General features: G+C 34.6%; 2 protein-coding genes across 36 annotated transcripts in view; both read left to right on the top strand.

Annotated features, from left to right (window-relative positions):
• The first annotated feature begins 25 nt into the window (after window positions 1–25).
• Window positions 26–3,860, top strand: Cyp6u1 (Cytochrome P450 6u1). Of its 3 annotated transcripts, none has more exons than XM_068290999.1 (4): window positions 465–805; window positions 1,685–1,740; window positions 1,858–3,144; window positions 3,207–3,860. In XM_068290999.1, exons 3-4 carry the CDS (start codon window positions 2,100–2,102, stop codon window positions 3,626–3,628), a joined length of 1,467 nt encoding a protein of 488 aa, XP_068147100.1. In that variant the 5' UTR covers window positions 465–805; window positions 1,685–1,740; window positions 1,858–2,099; the 3' UTR covers window positions 3,629–3,860. The 3 variants fall into 3 exon arrangements, with proteins under 3 accessions (XP_068147099.1, XP_068147100.1, XP_068147101.1); XM_068291000.1 differs by having other exon boundaries at window positions 1,685–1,747; XM_068290998.1 differs by lacking the exons at window positions 465–805; window positions 1,685–1,740 and adding an exon at window positions 26–123.
• A 235-nt stretch (window positions 3,861–4,095) lies between these two features.
• Window positions 4,096–20,923, top strand: part of mim (missing-in-metastasis) — a 49,520-nt gene continuing 32,692 nt past the window's right edge. For 9 of the 33 annotated variants that reach the window (XM_068291493.1, XM_068291498.1, XM_068291492.1 and 6 more), the window contains exons 1-2: window positions 4,100–4,861; window positions 19,808–20,074. In XM_068291493.1, coding sequence (XP_068147594.1) covers window positions 20,003–20,074 — 72 coding nt within the window. In that variant the 5' untranslated portion in view covers window positions 4,100–4,861; window positions 19,808–20,002. Of the gene's footprint in view, window positions 4,862–19,807; window positions 20,075–20,923 lie in introns of all 33 variants that reach the window. The other 24 variants (XM_068291480.1, XM_068291490.1, XM_068291479.1 and 21 more) reach the window with 6 other exon arrangements.

Here is a 20,923-nt window from a genome sequence, read left to right as displayed (position 1 = left end):
TTAACAGCTCAATTTGAGTCATTGGTTTGTTTTCGTTTATTGTTGTTGCACAAACTCTAGACAAAATTTCACTTTTACCAAATTCAACGTTAACAATTCATAGTAAACAAAGTGTAAAACGGTGTAAGTATAGCACAATTCGTGGTTGCAATTGAGGTAACAGCTGGAGCTAAATATAGAAAGATGCCCGAATGATTTACTAGTCATTTAATTGTAAACAACAACATTGGACATGAGTGCTGAGCTCAAAGGAAGCTATATTGAAAATAAATCTCCGGAAAAATAAAATAATTTTAACATATTACGCGAAATTAAGAGTGAAACATTAATAATTGATAAATTGTGCAGATTAAATAAGCTTCGTAGATAGTTTATGGTAGTGGAAACTAAAAAAGTTGCACAGTCTTAAAAACGGCTAAAAGGAAACAGCTAAACTTGACAGCACTGATAACAACCTGTGAATTGGCAAATCAGAGTGCATAATTCACCGTAGCGTTCACCTGCCCCAAAGATTGCAATGTAGTTTTCTTTGTGGGCCACATTTGAGGATGTGGGTTGGAAAGGAAAGCAGAAATTGTTAAACATCATTGGTCAACATATTTCCTTCTACTTGGAGAGGTGCTTAAATTTGAATAAAGATCGGCTGTTCACCTCAACAACAAGCCAATTTAATGGAAGACCAAGATTATTACTTTCATAGACTGTCTAAGTAAATTGAACCCAAAGGTCATCATTACATATGTACATATATAAATGACATTGCTTCTACGCTAAGGAGGAATTCGACTTCTGTTTGTTATTTCTGGTAAGTGACATCATATAAACTTTATGTTTATATCATAAACTATTATATTTTGAAATAAAACTATATTTGGATAGATGGTTTTTGTCCTAATTAAGCTACATACATACTTTAGTAAGTAATGAGTTTAATAGTTAACATTTATCAAGTATTAGGTAACACATAGTTTTAGGTTTATTTATATTGATTCATTTTTGAACTATTTAAGGACAGATAAAAAAACCTTCATTAAAAATTACAAGTATTTAAGCCAGTTTTGTTGTAATTAAAACAGAGAAAGTGAAAAGTAGGTATATAGTAATATTAACCAGAGGGCCGAGGCTATCAAAGCCATCAAAGTGGAAAAACGTTTTAATTAAAGAGGCTAATATTTGCGAAAGAACGGCCTGCAATCTTAGCATAGGAAATAACAAAGTTATTGAGAAAAGTCACTGTTTTCGAGTGATTATTCCTATGGGAGCTATATGATATAGTCACCCGAACTTGATCAAATATGACACAGTTATTTATAGGTGTAATAAACTTACCAATATTAAGTTTCACGACAATAGATGGTCGGAGATGCTTCCTTCTATACAAAGAAGATGAGCTATTTTTGCATTTTTTCATTTAGTCAATTAAATAATTTTACGTCTTTTAATACTTTTGCAGAGTGAGATCTTAATATTAGTCATTGTTTATTTAAATAATTAATATTTGAAATTTGTTTATTTCTTTTGTTGTCTCAAATATATAAAAAGAGAGAGTTCATTTACTCTGATCGAATGAAAATCATAAAGAACAGATCAAAAAATAAACAGATCGCTCGTAATTTCTATTAAACCAAATGTTTTTAATTACGATGCCATTGTTAATTCTATGTCTACATTCTATTCCTTTCAGGTTTTCGGTTAAGGACCTTTAACAGGGACAAAACATTAGCAAAGACGGATCAAAAGGTTCCTGGTCAGCAGCAACTACCATCAGTTCTCTTTATCTTTTACCACTCTTTGGCTAAATATTTGAAGAAAAACAAAAGATAATAAACTGATTACCTTTCTCTTTTTATATTTTAGATTCCATTTGCTCATTCTCTCGCTTGCTCTCTCTTACTCTCTGCTGGCTGGTTTGGTGTTTGCTTGCTCAATGGAAATTATCGCTTGGCTGGCCAATTCGACGCTGATAACTGTTAGTAGTCCATGACGATGGCGTTGATAAGCCAGGCCGAATAAAGAGCAAAGCCAAAATAATATCGATCACTACAAGAAGGCACAACTAAATTATATCCTAATCCAAAAAATATAGAAGCTAATTCAACATGTATATAATGCATCGTATTCTGCTCACTGGACTGAGTACCTGCCTGCTCTTCTATATAGCAATCAAATATACTTTGGGCTACTGGAAACGACGCGGACTTTTGCATGAAAAACCAAAATTCCTATGGGGTAATCTCAAGGGTGTTATACAAGGTAAAAGGCATGTACAGGAGGCTCTTCTAGATCTATACAAGGCCTACAAGGGTCGTGCCCCGTTCATAGGCTTCTATGCCTGTTTGAAACCTTTCCTCTTGGTCACGGATTTGGATCTTGTGAGGAATATATTGGTAACAAACTCGGGAAATTTCACTACACGCGGCATGTATAACAATCTAAAGGGTGAACCCTTGACGGGAAATCTCCTGCAGCTAGATGGACACAAATGGCGTGCCCTTCATGGTCAAACTGTTGAAGTGTTTACCTCAAGTAATCTTCAGAAGCTTCTAAGCAGATTGATTGCCATTTCCTACAGAAGTCAACAAAAAATGGGCCAGTTTAAGTTGAAAAATGTGAATATAAGTCACTTAGTGGATAATTATAATATAGATGTTATAGCTTGTATGACTTTTGGCATGGATCTTGCGGCGGATAAAGAGGAATTCCGTCAAATGTCCCAAAGATTGTGGCACAATTTTAGTCTATGGCGTGCCTATTTGGCCCTGGAGTTTCCCTTTTTGGCCAGCCTCTTTCAATATAAGAATTACGATGAGAAGGCCGTGTCGTATTTTTATAATCTAACTCTAAGACAGTTGGAGGAACAGCGAAGACGAGATCGCCAGCCACTCCAGAGTTTTCTTCAGCTTTATTCACGCGCCGAGAGTCCACTAAGTGATAAGGAAATTGCTGCGCAGGCATTTGCTTTCATATTGGCTGGATTGAATCCTCTTAATGCCACTTTAAGTTTTTGTCTCTACGAGTTGGCCCAACAAGCCGAGCTGCAAGAGCGCACAAGAGCAGAGATTGAAGCGGTTATGAAACGGCACAACGGACAGCTGACGCCGGATGGACTCAAAGAGTTGCAGTTTACCAAGCAGGTGGTGCAGGGTAAGCACAACTTACCTACTCTCTTTAATCTTTTCATTTATTTACTCTTCTTTTTTTAATAGAAACCCTACGTTTGCATTCGCCATATCCATTTGTCGTGCGTCGCTGCACCAAAGAGTTTGAGGTGGACAATTCTGTGTTTGTCATAGCCAGGGGTAATAATATCATTATTCCCACTGTGGCCATCCATCGTGATCCATCCATTTATGAGAAACCTTTGCGTTTTGATCCCAGCCGCTTTGATGCAGCTGCTCAAAAATCACGTCCCGCCATGTCATTTCTGCCCTTCGGTGCTGGTCTACGTGGCTGTTTGGCCTCCCAGCTAGCGGAACAGCAACTAGTTGTGGGCCTTGTTGCTCTGCTCCAGCATCATCGTTATGCAGCATGTGCGAATACCACAATTCCTCTAAAATATGACACAAAAAATTTGCTATTATTGCCAAAAAGTGACATTTACCTGAGTGTAGAGCGAGTAGAGAGCTAAGTGATTGCTATAAAGTTTCTATTGTTTTCTTTATTGTACAAAAAGGTTTAAGTTGTTTTCCCTTTAAATATGTTTAACATACATTTTTTAATTTGCTGCAATAGCTTTGTATGTACATACATGTGATAAGACACTTAAATTTATATTATAATTCAATTTTTTGACTGCACCAAGAACAAATGAGATGAACAAATAAATACCTTAATCGTTAAAATTAATATATAAATGAAAATATATTTAAGTGAGTTAATTTCTTTTGTCGATATATGTATAAACAAGGGCAATGTTAGCATTTCAAATGTTCAAGCTGGCGCCATTTTTTTAGATTTATCAACGCCATTGCTTATCAACACTGGTGTTTTGGCGGCCAGCCGTAGTTTTTACTCAGGGCTGCAATGTTCGCTGCCTAAATATTTGGCGGCAAAAAGGCTATATTGCCAGCACTGTCTTAACCACTGTTTTTTTTTTCAAAGTTGTTTTTGTTTTCGAGCAGTACAGACGTGTCGCGGAAATTCGTTTTTCCGGTTGAGAGAGAGAGGAAAAAAGTTGCATTTTTCTTCCCATCTTTTTTCGGTTGCAATTCTTCTGTGTTGTGTTGGTGTGTTGTATCAAATTTTGTTCTTTTTGCGGCGAAAAATGAAAGAAATCGAAAAATTGCTGTGCTTATAAGTGAGAAAAGAAAAACGAAGCAAATAACAGTAAATCCATTTCAAAATTTATAACTGTTGTTTGGTCGTTAGAAAGCAGCGCAAATAAAGGAAGAAAGATAAAATTCAGTGCAAAAGCAAAGAAAAAGTGTCAAAAAAAAGCGTCTGTGTCTGCCATGCAAATGCAAATGTATGTGTGAGTGTAGAACAACAACATCAAAACCAACAGGAACAACAGCAAAAGTAGCAGCAGGCAAAGGAGGCAGGAGCCCAGAGACAGGATCAACATTTGCCGCCGTTCAGGGTTGATTGTTTGAACAAAGCCCAACAACTTCCACACACACACAAATACACACCGACATACAACACACACACACGCATATAGACGATAAGGAGTTGGGTAAAGGTAGAGTCATGCAGCAAGGGCAAAGGGGAGGAAATTGTGCTGCTGCTCCCGCTGCTGCTGCTGCTTAATTGTTTGCAGTCACATCTCCCAACAAAAAACAACAAACGATTGCATTTAAACATATTTTGCCTCAGCTTTGGCCGTCTCCGTCGTCGCTGTTTGCTGCTTGAAAAGTGCATTGTAAGTATCCTTTAAGTGAGCAACATTGGCGTAGTTTAAGTTCTTCTATTTAAAAGGGGGTTTGCCCACATTTCACCTTACCTATCAAGTTTGTCATCCCCCTGCGACAGCCATGTCGATATTTGCTTTGCTCTCAAACCATCTCCCTCTCTCTCTCTCTCTCTCCCTTCTATTGCTACCGTTGTCTGTCTGTCTTTTAACCTCGTCCCTCCTCCCCCTTTCTTTTGTTTTTAGCAGATAAAAAACAACAACAACACTTGGCCTTATTTCAAGTTAGCTAATTATTACTTTTTTGCGCTCTCTTTCCCCGGTCTGCCACCCGCAGTTTCTCATTTCTTCAGGAAGTTTTTTTTTGTGAGTTCTTGTTCATGGCCAAACAAAAACAACAACAACAATTTAGTGCTCCCTTTTTTGTGAAGTTTTTCCATCTCTAATTGCGCAAGTGCAGGAACTTTACGTTTTTTGTTGAATCAAGAAGGAATCTATTATTTAATAAGTTCATTGACCAAAATCCATAAACTATGGCTTTTAGTTGATGCTCAAAGGGGGAATGGGCGGATGCGATGGAGTTTATGACTTGTTTGTGTGTGTGTGTGCCAAATCATACTAAGTACCTAATAACTATAACTGTAATGTTTCGGATTTTCCCTTATCGCACGTAACGTGTTATACCTTTCCTCCTCACCCTCCTTTACCTACTCCCCCTCCAACCCATAGACTATGACGCCTTTTCTTGATGGGCATCCCGCCTTATACCTTTGAAACGACCTGATAACACACTGATAAGCAAAGGTTAGTATTTGAAAACGACTATCATTAGTCGCATAGTAGGAATAGTAATTGTTTCTGATAACGTGTGAAATAATAGCAAATAGTTTCGATTAGTTTAAAAAGAGATTATTACAATTGCTACACAAATTGTATACCCTTTAAGTTTCAGTATAAAAATGTATCTAGGTACATATGTATATGTATATATAAAATTAATCAGAAAATAGTAAATATTGAAGTCCTATATAAAAATTACAAGACAAAACTCAAAACTTATTAAATTAAATTTGTATTGTATTGCAAAAATTTGTATTTGATTGCAAAAAAAAAAAGCTTAATTTTAAAGTATAAATTGGGTTGATATTGTACAATATTTTTAATTCAAAATATGAACTCAAATGAAGATATTTTCAAAGCCTGACATGGATACCAAAGAAAGTTTAAAAAGGGTAAAAAATTTTATATTAAAAGTAAAAATATCAAACTAAAAATATAAAAAGTAAGCCATAGCTATCATATGATCTTCTTTAACCGCATTGAGCCAACAAATTCAAGGGCGTTATATCTATTTTTTTTTTATTTATGTAAAAAACTGATGTTTCAGCTTGGAACTCTCTCAAAATACGAGAAGTTATTAGATACCTCCCTTTAGAAAACGAGTCATTCATTAAAACATTTGTCCAAACAAATGTTTTGCTTACCTATAACTGATTCAAACAAGGCACTTAAGTTCTAAGCAAGTTTCAGGTAACTTGTGATTCAAATATGATCTAATTGGAATTTGGAAGCCAAGACTCAAAAAAAAAAAAAAATGAAAGATGCATCCCGGTGATAATCATGTGGCCATCTGATTCGTTTCGTAGCTTTTTTGCTTCGATTGCTGTATGCTGCTTGGTACTTGTAATCCAATCCATGGCCTAAGCTAAGCAACACCTGTGCAATTTTTAAACGAATTTACTCAACCTTTAATGAAAGATTCGACCGACAGTTGCCCTCTCTTACCACTTACCACTCGGTTCCAAAACGAGTCAAACAAAAATTCACAAACTTATCTTTAGATTCGGTTCAAGGAATCGGATTTGGATTGTTTAACATTTTAAACGGAAAATTAGATTTGACATCGCTAAAGCTAGACAATAAAAACATTTAACAAATTTTTATAGATTTATGTTGGAATTATGTGAATGTTTTGACCTGATATACATAAACATAAAAACAAATTATTAGACTTATAGTTGAAGGAGAAATACAATTCCATTTTCTAATGAGTTTAAAGTTAATTCCCGATAAAGTTAATGCCCAGTGAATGCTTTAACAGACTATAAGCCTTTTTGGATGGCCTACTATCAATTGTTAACTTCACTTCAGCAGAATAAACTCTTCATTTCTAAACGTACAAAATTAAAGGGTATATCATGAACAAACCTTCAACATCTGTGCACTGAAAATAAACTTGCTTTTGGTAACCTCTCGCCCCTCTTGCGGCCCTTTCCTCTAACCTCTTCCCTTAGTTCATCGTGTCTCTCTTTCACTCTGTATCAACAAAAGAAGCCAGCAACAACTTGCGTCTTAATAAAAAGCAAACAAAACTGCAATCCACAAAAAGAATACACAAGCATATGTACATATATATATGTATGTATATTCATTCCTCTATAGTATCTACATACATCATGTGTATAAATAATTTAATCTTTCTAGAGAAAGGCTACCGCGCACTTCCTCTTACCCTTCCCTTCGTTTCTTCGTTCTTGGCCTAAACAACAATTGCATTAATTGGAAAGGAAAGGAGGCAAAGTTTATGTAAACTTTTGCTCTTGTTTCGTTTTTTTCTCTCTCCTCTTGTTGTTATTGTTTGGTTTCGTTTCGATTCGTTTGGGTTTTGCTTTTGAGTTGAGCCATGTAAATTTTAATTATACTATGTGCAAATGGCATAAATACATATATAACTATAACGATTTTTCTAATACTTTAAAAGAAAAAAAACACGTTAAACTGACTGAGAAATGTTTTTTTCCTTAAAGTATTAAAAACCGTTAACGGATTGGTATATTATTTTAAAAAAATATTGTGTTTTATTATAATAATTGAAAGATTTTATGATTCTAATTAATAACATTCGCTCGATCCATTGTTGATGTTTACTAAGACAAGGTACTTTAATCAACATAATCTTCATAAATCCGTATTAGCCAACAGTTTAAAAAACTCTATTAATCAGTCCTGTTTTATTAACCCTTTCTACTTACTCTATAATAAGGTTGATTTCGAGTCTAATTGTAAGCCAAATTTATTGAAATCACAAGGTCGCCTTTCAATTATTATATTAATGTGAATCCTGTCAACCCTATACATAATGGTAAAGTTGATTAAAACGGACAAAGTCCTTGGCAAAGAAGGTGTGTAAAGGGCGACAAAATAGTTTCCAAAGGCTTTCATTTCACATCAATAAATAAAAATCTTGAATGTTTTAAAATTACGACATACATTTGATTCATTTGTTCATAGACTTTTAAGACCTACTGTGTCTTGAAGCATGTGAAGCTATGGAGGAGTATATTTTCGCAGATTTTTATTTTGTTTTGTTAGTATTGGACTTAAGTAACAACTGTCTGTATCAATGAGTTTGTTGTTGCTTTTTTTGTTGGCGTAGCTGCTACTTTGTCGTTTGTCTGGTCGCCCACTCACCATACATATGAACATGCAACGCGGTAGATGGAAGACAACAACAACAACAACAGCAACAAAAACAACGATTTTCATTTTCATTCGATTGGCCTGAATATTACATGGGTGGATTTTTTTTTGTATTTTGTTTTTGGTTTTTCATTCATAAAAAGGCGTGATTCCATTTATATGCACACATACACACACACACCAAGAGTTCATGCAGTTCCCCCACCGCCCACCAACCGCCCACACATGGCACCTTTTCGGCTGTTTTCGTAAGAGCTTTCAATTGTTGTTGTGGTTTCTTTCTTACTTTGTGGTTTTTAATCAAAAACGTGTCGGCGTTTCGTTAAAGAACTCCACCATTCTCCTTGGAAAATCATTAAAAGTTTTTTCTTTCAGTGTTTATAACTTGCCCTGATGACATGTCAAAAGTTCACCTGAAGCTCTAATGGATTTTTTTGTTTCGTTTTTTATATGCTACTTCACTTAATGCACAGGCGCAAGCATTAATTATTGCCAGCAAATTAGCAAAATTAAACGGACAAAAGTAAAAAAAAATACTTGAAAGCCTTTCCCTCACTTTCCCTCCATTCTCTGGTAACAAAGAAAAATATTAACTTCTTAGAATGCAGACTAAAAGCAAAATGGCATGTGAGTTTAGCCGCCTTGGCTAGCTTCTGAGCATGCAATCATAAGCATCGACTTGATGATACCTTGCAACAAGTTACTGCTATAATCCTAATTCTCTAACAGTCTGTCATTTTCAATAAGTTTGCTTCTGTATACTATATATGTATGTATGTTAAACATGAAATTTCAACTATTTCCAGTGATTTGGTTTTCGAAATTTCTGGCAACTCACATTACTCGTTCAAAAAAGTATATATTTGATTTGAAACCCGAATATTATTGCGATTTGAATTTGTGAGTCATTGCCTCCTTTCATCGGTTACTTTGTTTAGCTACACGCTACTGAAGCATTAAATGAATACAACTTAAGAGTTCCTGAAGTTATTTGCCCTATACTTGATACATGGAAGTCTTACTTGGCAAGAGATACTTATTCATAACATATAATTTTAGTAGAAGAGAGAAAAAGATTTCAAATTTGTGTACTTAGAAGTTTACGAACAAATATACAGTGGCTAGTATTCAGAAATACTCAGCTACTCTGTTTCGATCCCTGTTACTTGAAAGTAAATAGAAAAGTGTTCCTACAAAGCTGATATATTCATTTAGCCTATTATATGAATTCATGCCGGGTATTAAAAAATAAGAAGACTACATTTAACGGTACTTTTGTTAATCATCAATGAGCATTCTGTCGTGACTTAAGAAAGACAAAGTATGTAAGTAACATCATCATCATCGTCTTCCTTCTCGGATAAAATGTGTAGAAAAGATTCGAAAATCTGAACGGGAGGATAATAAAACGGAAATATGCCTTAACTGGACCATACAGAGTCTTCATATAATATATGAATATATCCCCCAGAATATGTGAAAAAATTATTCCACTCACACTTAAGTATTTATTGAATAATATTAAAGAATATTTAAGGAGTGCCTTGGGTTAGATAACCATTGTTTCAATATGGGCTAGGTTTAACCAAGGTTGCCTTGGTTCGCAATTTATATCCGCATTTAGCTTAATGAATTTGCCAAACAATTTATTAATTAAATTTTAAGATATAAACATATTGAAATTGATGTTTTCCTTTAATTGACTTTAATGATGTAATAAAACATTTAAACTGGAAAAACTGTTGTCCGATTATGACTTATGACCACTGTGGCTTACTTTAATAATATAGCTTGTTGGTTTGGTTATTGATTTCTTAGAATTAATGCTAAGTTCATTATTAAATTAACACCCCAAAAGCAAATCACGTTTCAATTTGAAGAACTAGAATCAAGATATTAGGCAAAACTTCAATCATCCCACCGGATTGAATCGGAGGCTACAGTGGGTTAGGAGGTTATAACAAAAACCACAACAACAGGCATTTTTTATTAGTCAAAGAAAGTGCAAAATTTTGTATTCCTCTTCTTCTGATGGTCCATATGAGCATACTTTCTATTTTGGGGCAATTTAAAATCTCTAATTGCACATCTGTGGATAATTTCTTAATACAAATCTATTACAAATTGTACAAGTTGTCTATGGTGTTTATTTTCGCCGACTTTATTGTTGTTGCTGGTGTTGGTGTTGGTTTTGTGTGTATCTAAACATATAATTTTATGTATAAAATCGATTAAACTGTTAAATGCCGAAAGTTTATTTCTAGAGGGCCAACAAAAAAGAAAAAAAAGACACACACAACAACAAGAACAACAGCAAACGGCAGGCCAACATTTTATTTAGATGTGGGTATAGGGTACAGGGCCGTTTAGAGGGTGAGTCCACCTAAAACTCAAAACTCAATATAAGCAACAGAATTCACTTAAAGTCCTTAAGAGAAGAAAATCAGATGAACGTAAACCATAAGAGTGGCTGTAATTTGCATGATCCCAAGTTTCGTATCAACGTGTTGAACGGGTTCACTTAAAAAATCAGCACTTAGTCTTCTTTTCTTGAGTTATTTTGTAGTTCTCCTTTACGTGATTTTATCGTTTAACAGGAAGATATAGCAATATAAGTATGTGCTTGTCCTCAAAAACCGTACAGACAGACCCTATGTATAGAGCTATATCGTTTAAAGTTCAACTAGCCAACGATTCGTTTCGAAAAGATAGAACAAAAGCGTTGGAAAATGTCTCACTACTTAGTAATTTATTTACACTTTAGTGAACAAATTTTGTAAGGCCCAAATATACCTCGCAACGGCTCTGCCTACATACATATGTATGTACATATCCAAATGTATATATTTAGAACCTTTGGGGGCCCTACATAAGTTGTGGTGTTTACATATGTATGTACATACATACACCCATGATGAATATAATAGGTACACCCCTTAAAATTAATTTTTTTTGACTTTAAATTAGCACAACTTTTTTTCTTTTACCTTAATCACCAAAATTTAAATGCACATTTGTTTATTGAACATTTGTGTATTGTTTACCATAATTTGGAAAAGAAAAATTATTTTATTCAAAAGTTACAACAAAAAATATGAAATTTCAGAATTTCGTGCTTGATGAAAATAATAGGTACACTTTAATTGACTAAGTTTTATTTTTTTTTTTTTGGTTTTGAAATCACTGAAAATCTATTTTTGTTTCATTATCTGATTAATATGGAATGTATCCACCTTAATTTTACCGTTACTTTTCTCATCCGACTGGGAATACTCTTAATCAAAGCTTGGCAGGACTCTATCGAAGTCTTCTTCGACGCACTCCCACAATTGTCGGTTGTTGCCACTTTTTTCTGTTCGAGACTGATCCTATAGCTCACCCCACAAGTTATCGATGAGATTCAGATCCGGAGACTAACTGGGTCAAGAGAAAACCACTCCTAACCTAAGAAATTCGGACACTTTCGAGTCCTTGAGAGCCATTGGATCCAAAATGGACAATGATATTAATGTTTTTCCAATTAGGATATGACTACAAATGGCTAATCTATCAGTTCGTATCGCAAGAAGGGTTCCTTTGATGCGAACCAAAGATTTGATCATATAGCAAAGATTTCTTAACGACTACTTCACATGGGCAGCATCTGAAGTTCAAAAAAACCGGCCTAATATCCTTCTTAGCAACGAAACTAAAATTTATCTTTTCGGAAATGACTGTTCCTAACATTTAAGGCGCCCTATAACCAAAAACTTTGATCACCGCTACAGTGGTGCATGGTGTTAAAAATATTATAGTGTGGGGTTGTTTGTCTTGGTCAGAACACTATCCAATATTCCTAGTATCTGACATGATGGGAGCAGCTGACTATAGGGATGTCCTGGAAAATATTATGCTAGCATATTTAGAGGAAAAAAAGTCCCTGTGGTGGGTTTATCAACAGGATAACGACGTAAAACACACCTCAAAAATTTTAAAAACTTGGTTAGAGGTCAATATAGTGGTCGCTCTTACCTAGCCCACTTAGTCTCCGGATCTGAATCTCATCGATAACTTGTGGGGTGAGCTATAGGATCAGTCTCGAACAGAAAAAAGTGGCAACAACCGACAATTGTGGGAGTGCGTCGAAGAAGACTTCGATAGAGTCCTGCCAAGCTTTGATTAAGAGTATTCCCAGTCGGATGAGAAAAGTAACGGTAAAATTAAGGTGGATACATTCCATATTAATCAGATAATGAAACAAAAATAGATTTTCAGTGATTTCAAAACCAAAAAAAAAAAAATAAAACTTAGTCAATTAAAGTGTACCTATTATTTTCATCAAGCACGAAATTCTGAAATTTCATATTTATACCCTTGCAAAAAGGGTATATTAATTTTGGTCAGAAGTGTGCAACGCATAGAACGAAGCATCTCCGACCATACAAAGTATATATATTCTTGATCAGCACGACGAGACGAGTTCAACTAGCCATGTCCGTCCGTCCGTCCGTCCGTCCGTCCGTCCGTCCGTCCGTCCGTCTGGATCAACGCAAACTCCTCCTAGACCGTAAGAGCTACAGAGCTGAAATTTTGCACGTAGGCTTGTATATACTGCAGGCGTTGTATATCTCGGATTCAGCCGGATCGGACCACTATATCATATAGCTCCCATACAAACCCCAAAGTCACGAACAGTGACTTTTCTCAATAACTTCGTTATTTTCTATGCTATTATCGTGAAACTTAATATTAGAGAGTTTACTACGCCTATAAGCGACTATGCCAAATTTGATCAAGATCGGGTGACTATATCATATAGCTCCCATACAAACGGCCAAGTCACGAACAGTGACTTTCTCAATAACTTCGTTATTTTCTGAGCTATTGTCGTGAAACTTAATATTAGAGAGTTTACTACGCCTATAAGCGACTATGCCAAATTTGATCAAGATCGGGTGACTATATAATATAGCTCCCATACAAACGGCCAAGTCACGAACAGTGACTTTCTCAATACCTTCGTTATTTTCTGAGCTATTGTCGTGAAACTTAATATTAGAGAGTTTACTACGCCTATAAGCGACTATGCCAAATTTGATCAAGATCAGGTGACTATATCATATAGCTCCCATAGGAACGATTGGTCGAAAACAGTGACTTTTGTAAATAACTTCGTTACTTTTAACGCGATTGCTTTTAAATTAAACATTTCTTAATTTAATATATATGTTAATGACTGTGCCGAATTTGATAAAGATCGGGTGACTATATCATATAGCTCCCATAGGAACGATCGGTGGAAAACAGTGACTTTGATCAATATCTTCGTTATTTCCTATGATTGTAGGCCTTTCTTTCTCAAGCTTAAGCCTTTTTAGATAAAACGTTCTTCCACATTGATGGCTAAGAGGTAAGGATAGAGTTACCAAAAAAGTTGCAAGGGTATACAAACTTTGACGCGGTCGAAGTTAGCCCCGGCCCTCTGGTTTTGTTGTAACTTTTGAATAAAATAACTTTTCATTTCCAAATTAAGGTAAACAATACACAAATGTTCAATAAACAAATGTGCATTTAAATTTTGGTGATTAAGGTAATAGAAAAAAAGTTGTGCTAATTTAAATTAAATTTTAAAGGGTGTACCTATTATATTCATCATGGGTGTATGTACATCCGTATGTGTGTAGATTTGTGGGCGTTTGAAAATTGCGAAATATGTTCTACTTTTTTGGGGTCGCCGCCGCCGTTTAGTCTCTGATAACTTTCGATCGATAATTGGATTGCCACATTTGCCGTCATTTTATGTGTACTGATATCTTCAAATTGACTGAGGTGTTGATTAGATAACGAATCATTTACCAGTAGTTTTCACATATCAATCTGCAAATGTTTAAAAAAGACAGACCAGACGATAACAATAACTATTTGTTGCCTAACACTTTTCAGTGATCATCAAAAGAGAGAAGTCAGGGAGAGAGAGAGAGAGAGGGACACACACACAAAAATCAAATGTACTAACAATTGCTGAATTAAAGCTAAAAATTTGGGTTAATGATGTGTTAGAGCGAAAACAGATTGCCCAAAAAAACAAAAAATGAAAAAATATAAAAATTGAACCAATTCTCAAGTCGAAGATGCAACACAAACTATTGCCACAGATGACGCGCTAAAGATAGAAGAAAAATAAAATTACAGATACATAAAAAACAAAATCTTTCGGATTATCTTCATCATCATCAACATCATCATCATGAGCATTATTTTTTTATGTTTCTGTTGAGTTCTTTTTGCTTTTCAAAAATGCATTTTCTCGACAAAAAAGAAAACACACACACCACACACACACACACACACATATGTAGAGATTGATGTCAGCGCTTTCCCAAAACGTTTGACAACTTCAACCTACGCCCCAGACCTCGAGACCCAGACCGGACCCAAGGGCTGACCACAGATGTTGACTTTTGAGGCTGTTGTTGTTGGTGTTGGTGTTTTTCTTGCTGCTTCTATGTTTGGAGAGAAAGTGTAAAGTCATGGATGATGCTGCCCCATGCCCCCCAAACAGCGCCCTCCATGCTCCACAGATGCTCAATTTGCCATGTTGCTTGAATCGTTTACCTTGTGGCATTAGATTTAAAATCTCCTCTACACAGACACACACACACTCAAATATTTTTATATATACATATGTAGTTATAATATCGAAATCTCGTAAAGCTAAAAAGACATTGAAATTTGTGTTGTTTGTCTTAGAACTTATGTTACATTGAGGTTGACAGAAAGTCTACATCGCATTCAGTGGATAAGAAAGTATAATAGTAGATTAATATATTAAGCTATTGACTGTCAGGTAGTAAAGTATCATTGGATTTGAGAAAGACTAGATTAGTAGAAAAGAGAGTTCTTATAGATATTTTAATACTCTTTTAAATCGCTTCCATGGTATATGAGGAAAACCGTCCAAACGCTCTTCATCTGGATTGCAAAAATATTTGAGATATTGAAAGTCTGGAAAGTCAGTTTAATGAACGATGATATAAAAAATATATGAAACTTGTGCTATTAGTATTCCAATTAAAGTCTGAGTGTCTACTTCAGTTGAGTAAAGTAAAGTGACAAGAAAAAGAGGAGACAAACTAACGTTCCCTCTCGCTTGTACCTTTCATGTTGAAATGGAACTGAACACTTTTTTGAAAATGCTAGCCGATGCTACGATTTTAAAGACATTCTTACTTGGAAAGTTAAAGAAATTCTGTTCGCTCCTCTCTGATGAAGCAAGAAACCATAGGATAGACGTTTACAACGGGTATGGCGTGGGCTTTGATGAATAAAACACAATATTTTAGCACTTATAACATCAAGTTGGCTATTTTTTTCATTAATTCACTCTAATAATGCCCATTTCTATATTGAATAAGTTTCTTTTATGTATTTTAATATATTAATGCATAACTGGACAAAAGATGATAAATAATTTCTTGTAATTCTTTTGATAAATAATTTCTTTGATTTGTGACCACAAAAGGGAAACAAGAACTAAAGAATATGCAAAACTTTTGTTTTGATAAAAGAAATGAGTAATTTGGTAACTACAAATAATTCTCGGGAAATCACTAAGATAGAGACGATGGATGCCATAATGTCTGTGGGAGTGGAGGAACTTGAATAATCCTTGGCTCGGGGCTTTACTCGGCGTGTTGTTGTTATTGTTGCTTTTAAGAAGCATTTAATGTTGCCCAGGCACGTCGACGTTGAATGATAAACTCATCTGCATTTACGCATAATTACATTCAAAAACTGAAATCCTATTTGCCATGCGTGTGTGTGCACAACATTTAGTGTGAGTGTGTGTATATGGCAATTAACCAGACCAAAGAACTCTCTCGCCCTTGACAAAAGTCTATCTGTCTGCCTGCTGGGTGAGTGTTTTGTCAGTGGAGTGGTGGGTTTTCTGTATGCTGATTGTCTGTCAAGTCACTTCCTGTAATAGAAACTAGACATGCAGCCCAATCCATTCGTTTCTTCTCCATTCCAGCTTCAGCTTCCGTCTACAAATCTCACAATCATCAGAGAGAAAACCGCAAAAGCCGAACAGAGATATGAGAGGAGAAAGATGGAAAAAAGAGTGTAGAGCGTAAATAGGGCGTAAAATTTGTGCGTAGTTGTAAACGCATTGAAACGCATCCATCGGAGCAGCAGCATCATCTTCTCATCCATTTTGACATTTCAAGTGTGTGTGATGCGGGTATCAGAAGGAATAAAGGAAACCAGTATTTCAACCTTTTCCCAACACAATCGAGACAAAAATTATTCTTTTCCCAACAACAGTTGTTGTGAGAATTATTTTTTTCTGCACGATTTGGTAATTTGGTCTGTTTAGTGGCTACTGGTTAAAAGAATTTGCTCGTCCTCCTTTGGCTGGCTTTGGATTTTAGATCACATCACGATTTGCCTGCCTTGCCTGACCTAAGACTCTCAGTCTGAGTTTTGGCCTATGCTCTAGATTCCAAGCCGAAAAAACGATATAAATCAAAATGCTAACTATTTAATACCCTTTTAGCATGTGATTAGAATTCTCACAAAAGTCTATCAATACTATCCAATTTTTTGTAGTAAAAATTTTGACAGAATATTTTTTTATAAAATTTTTAAGAACATATAATAACAATCCGAGAAAACAGTTAAGAAATTCTGAGAAATCTGAATGGTTCTTGTTTCATTCGATTCGAAGATTAAACGAATGAATCAGTTCGACTACTAAACCTAGAAAGATTTCAAGTCCATCTACTTAAATCTGTCCCAAAACCAGGGCATTCGAATATTTTAATATCTTCCTAAAATAAAAAAAATGTTGGACACTTGAAAATTTAAAAAAATCATCATTAACTCTGACTTAAGCATCATGTTTAACCAGTTACAGGCTTTAAGATTTAAAAAAAACGAAACCAGTTTTCTGGGTCAATGTTTAAAGACTAAGAAACCCAACTATATGTGTACAATATATAAAACCAGATTATTGCAATTGCCAAAAACCAGAAGGGGGAATGGAAAAAAAAATCCAACAACTTATTTCCGTACTGCTAAAGGAAATTGCAGCAAAAACTACAACAAGGCCTGTCATCTTGTTGCTTTTGTGGCAACAACTTTTTTTCTCTTTTTTTTTTATCTTGAGAGGTCATTTACACTGCATATAGAAGCGCGAAAGATGTAAGTCTCTTTCTACTACTTACCCATTCCCCCTCTTCCTTTTTTTTCATTCTTTTTTTGTAGACATCTTTCTCTCTCTCGTTGCGCGTTTTTCTTCAACTTGTTCTTTGATGGGCTTTGAATGCTTTTCTTGTACGCTTTTCCGCACACACTCTTACACTCGAACTGAGATATACGCGGGGAGTTGTCTAGGCTAGGCAATTTGCTTTTGTTGTTGGTGTTGCTGGTGTTGTTCACGCTTGAGTATCTTTTGTGAACGCTTTCTGAATATATATATATATAGGTTTTTATATATATATGTATATGTACTTGGGGCACATCTATAGAGAAAGAACCTCGTTGACAGCTAGCTGTCAATGTCATAATCAGCCAAAATATGCCTCAAGTACAATATAACTCAAGCGACGACCATTTCAAGTTGGGCTTTAACTCAAGGGACAAAGTTTTTACAAATTATAATGGAAGCGAAGACAAAGGTTATGAGGCATGAGAGATGACAACGTGACTAGACATAAAATAATGCATATAAGTACGTACTTTTGTTGATATTTACAACAGCAAATGACCCTAAAACTTGATTCATTGAATGAAACTTGGCTTTCAACATCTAATATTGAATACAAGGGGTTTAAGAAGGATTTCCAATTCAAATACAGTTAGAGTTGAACAACTTTGACTATTAAGATCTCAAAAAATAAATGCTTTTCGATTCAATAATATCAATTTTCGAAAACTTGTTTAATTTTCTTATTTTAAGAAATAATTATTGGGACGTGACTACAAATACAATTTCATTTACAATGAAATTAACTATCGAAAATAATTATTTTACTATAGTAATAAATATTACGAATGGAATACATAAATTTTTATAAGTAATTGACCCCAAATGATTGTTGTAATAATGTGTAACTAACTTCTTAATGTGATTTGTTGTGGTGAAAGAAGTTATTAGAAACTCCAAAGCAAAATCTGCCTTATTATATTGGCCTTAAAGGGAAAATAGTTAATTTTTATATATTGCCATTTGGATTTGATTTGTCAGTTATCTTTTTTTTCTATTTTCTGCTTATGGTTAGTGCCATAAGATATTAGAGGAATGATTAACCTAAACTGACTATGGCTAGGCCCCAGCGAATAAAATGACGAAGTTTTGTTCATAAAATGTGACCATAACTTTACTTATATAGCACTTAATATCTTGAATTTTTCTACAAATACTTAATGCTTTTTAGATATAGATGAATTGGGGTTGGGGTTTGTTATACCATCAACAATGAGTTAATTGTTTATGCCAAGTCGTACAATGGCAATATGATCACATCTCTTGTTTTTTTTTTTTTTTTCGAATTTAATAACTATTTGTTGTAAATTTGACGCCTCTACCAAGCACTAATTGCTTTCAAGGCTTGGCTTTCATCACTCGTCGTAAAAAACGAAGAAACGAACCCAAGAGATGTGGAAAACACTCTTATCTTTGGGGGGCAAAGAAGAAAGACGACTACATTAAAACTTGAGTAGGTTATAACCAGAGAAGACAGACTGGAGGTGCACTTTCGAAAGCCAAGAAACATTACATTAGAACATGGTCTTCTCTCTATATCAGAGTCACGTACCCACATAAAGTTTTTCTTTTTGTATGTGTAAAGAAGGAAGCCCTAAATGGAAATGGGTCAACTATTGCATTTTTCTTCCCCTAATGAAACTCGTTTGTATGCGCCTGCGATTTGGTTTATGACTCTATTTTATATAGCCAACTGCCATACGATTATCAATCATAATGCCAAAATGAAATATGCAACTTCCTGTACAAAAAAGAAAACATATCAGTTGATAATTAACAATTGCATTAAAGCAATTAATAAATCACTTATGAAAACAAACACACTCTCACACAAAATACTGATATCAAGCTTGTTCAATTTAATATTTGGGTCACTTTTCCGTTCAATGCTCTTTCTCACTCCCTCTCTTTCTCTCACTCTGTCTGTGAATGAAAATGCTGAGTTATAAATATATACATACAAACATATACCAAAAACTCATGTTGCGCCTACGCGTTTCATTTTTTTATGTGTGTTTTTGGAACCATAAAAAGTCAGAAAAAAAGCATATTAATAAGCATAATTAAGCATAATTTGGTTGTTGTTTTAAAATATGCTTAGGGCGAACAAATTTCATAAACAAAACGAAAAAAAAAGAAGAAAAATTGTTGTTGTTGGCAAATCGGAAATGCTGAAACTAACAAGTTGTAAGTTAAAATAAATCATTCACTTTCTGTTCTTTTACTTACAGTTTCCCTCCATGATGAAAACTAAGATGTCGATTAAACGCAAGAAATTTGAAAATCAAGTCTATTAATGAAAACATCATCAACAGAAGGAGAGATAGAGTCTATAACGAAAATAAGGAACGAGAAAATTGTTTTGTAGAACGAATAAAACGAATCAAATATAATTGTAAACGGAACTTCATAGCAAACACAGAAAAATGGATCTAAGTCTGGAACGAGATAGTTCTGCCTTGGGCAGTCTCTTTCAACAGATTATCAATGATATGAAGGTAAGTTGAGAAAGTTTTCCAAAACTAAAATTACATACTTTTGTGTGTGAGTGTGGAGGGGTCATATCTACCTACATTTACATATCTTTTTTTGTTGGTACATATGATGTTGCAGCCACCTGCTGCTTGTGTAAATGCCTCAAAATATTTCTAGACGACGCACACGACGACTCATTGTCTGGGTCTGAGTGTGTCAAGAACTTATGGTTTAAATTCTCTTTTTCTCTTATTTATAAATTAATGTAAACAGAAACCTAGACAACCGAACGAGCGACGACCAAGAAACAATTAGAATTAAAAACCAAGGTCAGATTCATAAATAAATGCAAAGAAATGAGATTTTGTAGATCTCTCGTTGCTCTCTCTTCTTACCCTATAAACAATATAAAACAAAAGGTTCAACTTGGGTATCTATGTCAGAATCGGGCAAATATCTATAAATATCAGCACAGGGTGATGTTAGTCTGTAGGTGAATTATTAGTTATAATAATTTTGGGAATTTTTGTAATGAGCGCATTTGTTTGGGTATGAAATCATGTGAGAAGACTTGCATTTTTACAATTTGTTTGCCCAAGATAATATTTTAAATGCCTTAATTTACTTCATGCAACAATTTTAGTGTTATGAATCATAAAAAAACTTCTGTTGCACTTAGATAAGTTACTGATTTCACGGGAAAAACAAATATTCTTATCGTTCATTATTTATGAGATTGCATATTGTACCTCATTTAAGTGACCAGAGATTGCGAAAAAATTAATAAAATTTCAATATTAACATGTTAGTTTAAAAGTTTTAGAAACTGATCTTGTAATTGTGAGTCTGATATCAGATTTTGCTTTTCAGTT

This window comes from Drosophila tropicalis, unplaced genomic scaffold, assembly GCF_018151085.1.
Source record: "Drosophila tropicalis isolate 14030-0801.00 unplaced genomic scaffold, ASM1815108v1 contig_593, whole genome shotgun sequence".
NCBI lineage: Eukaryota > Metazoa > Arthropoda > Insecta > Diptera > Drosophilidae > Drosophila > Drosophila tropicalis.
Note: the sequence above shows the minus strand (reverse complement) of the source record. Positions and strands in the feature narration are given on the sequence as shown.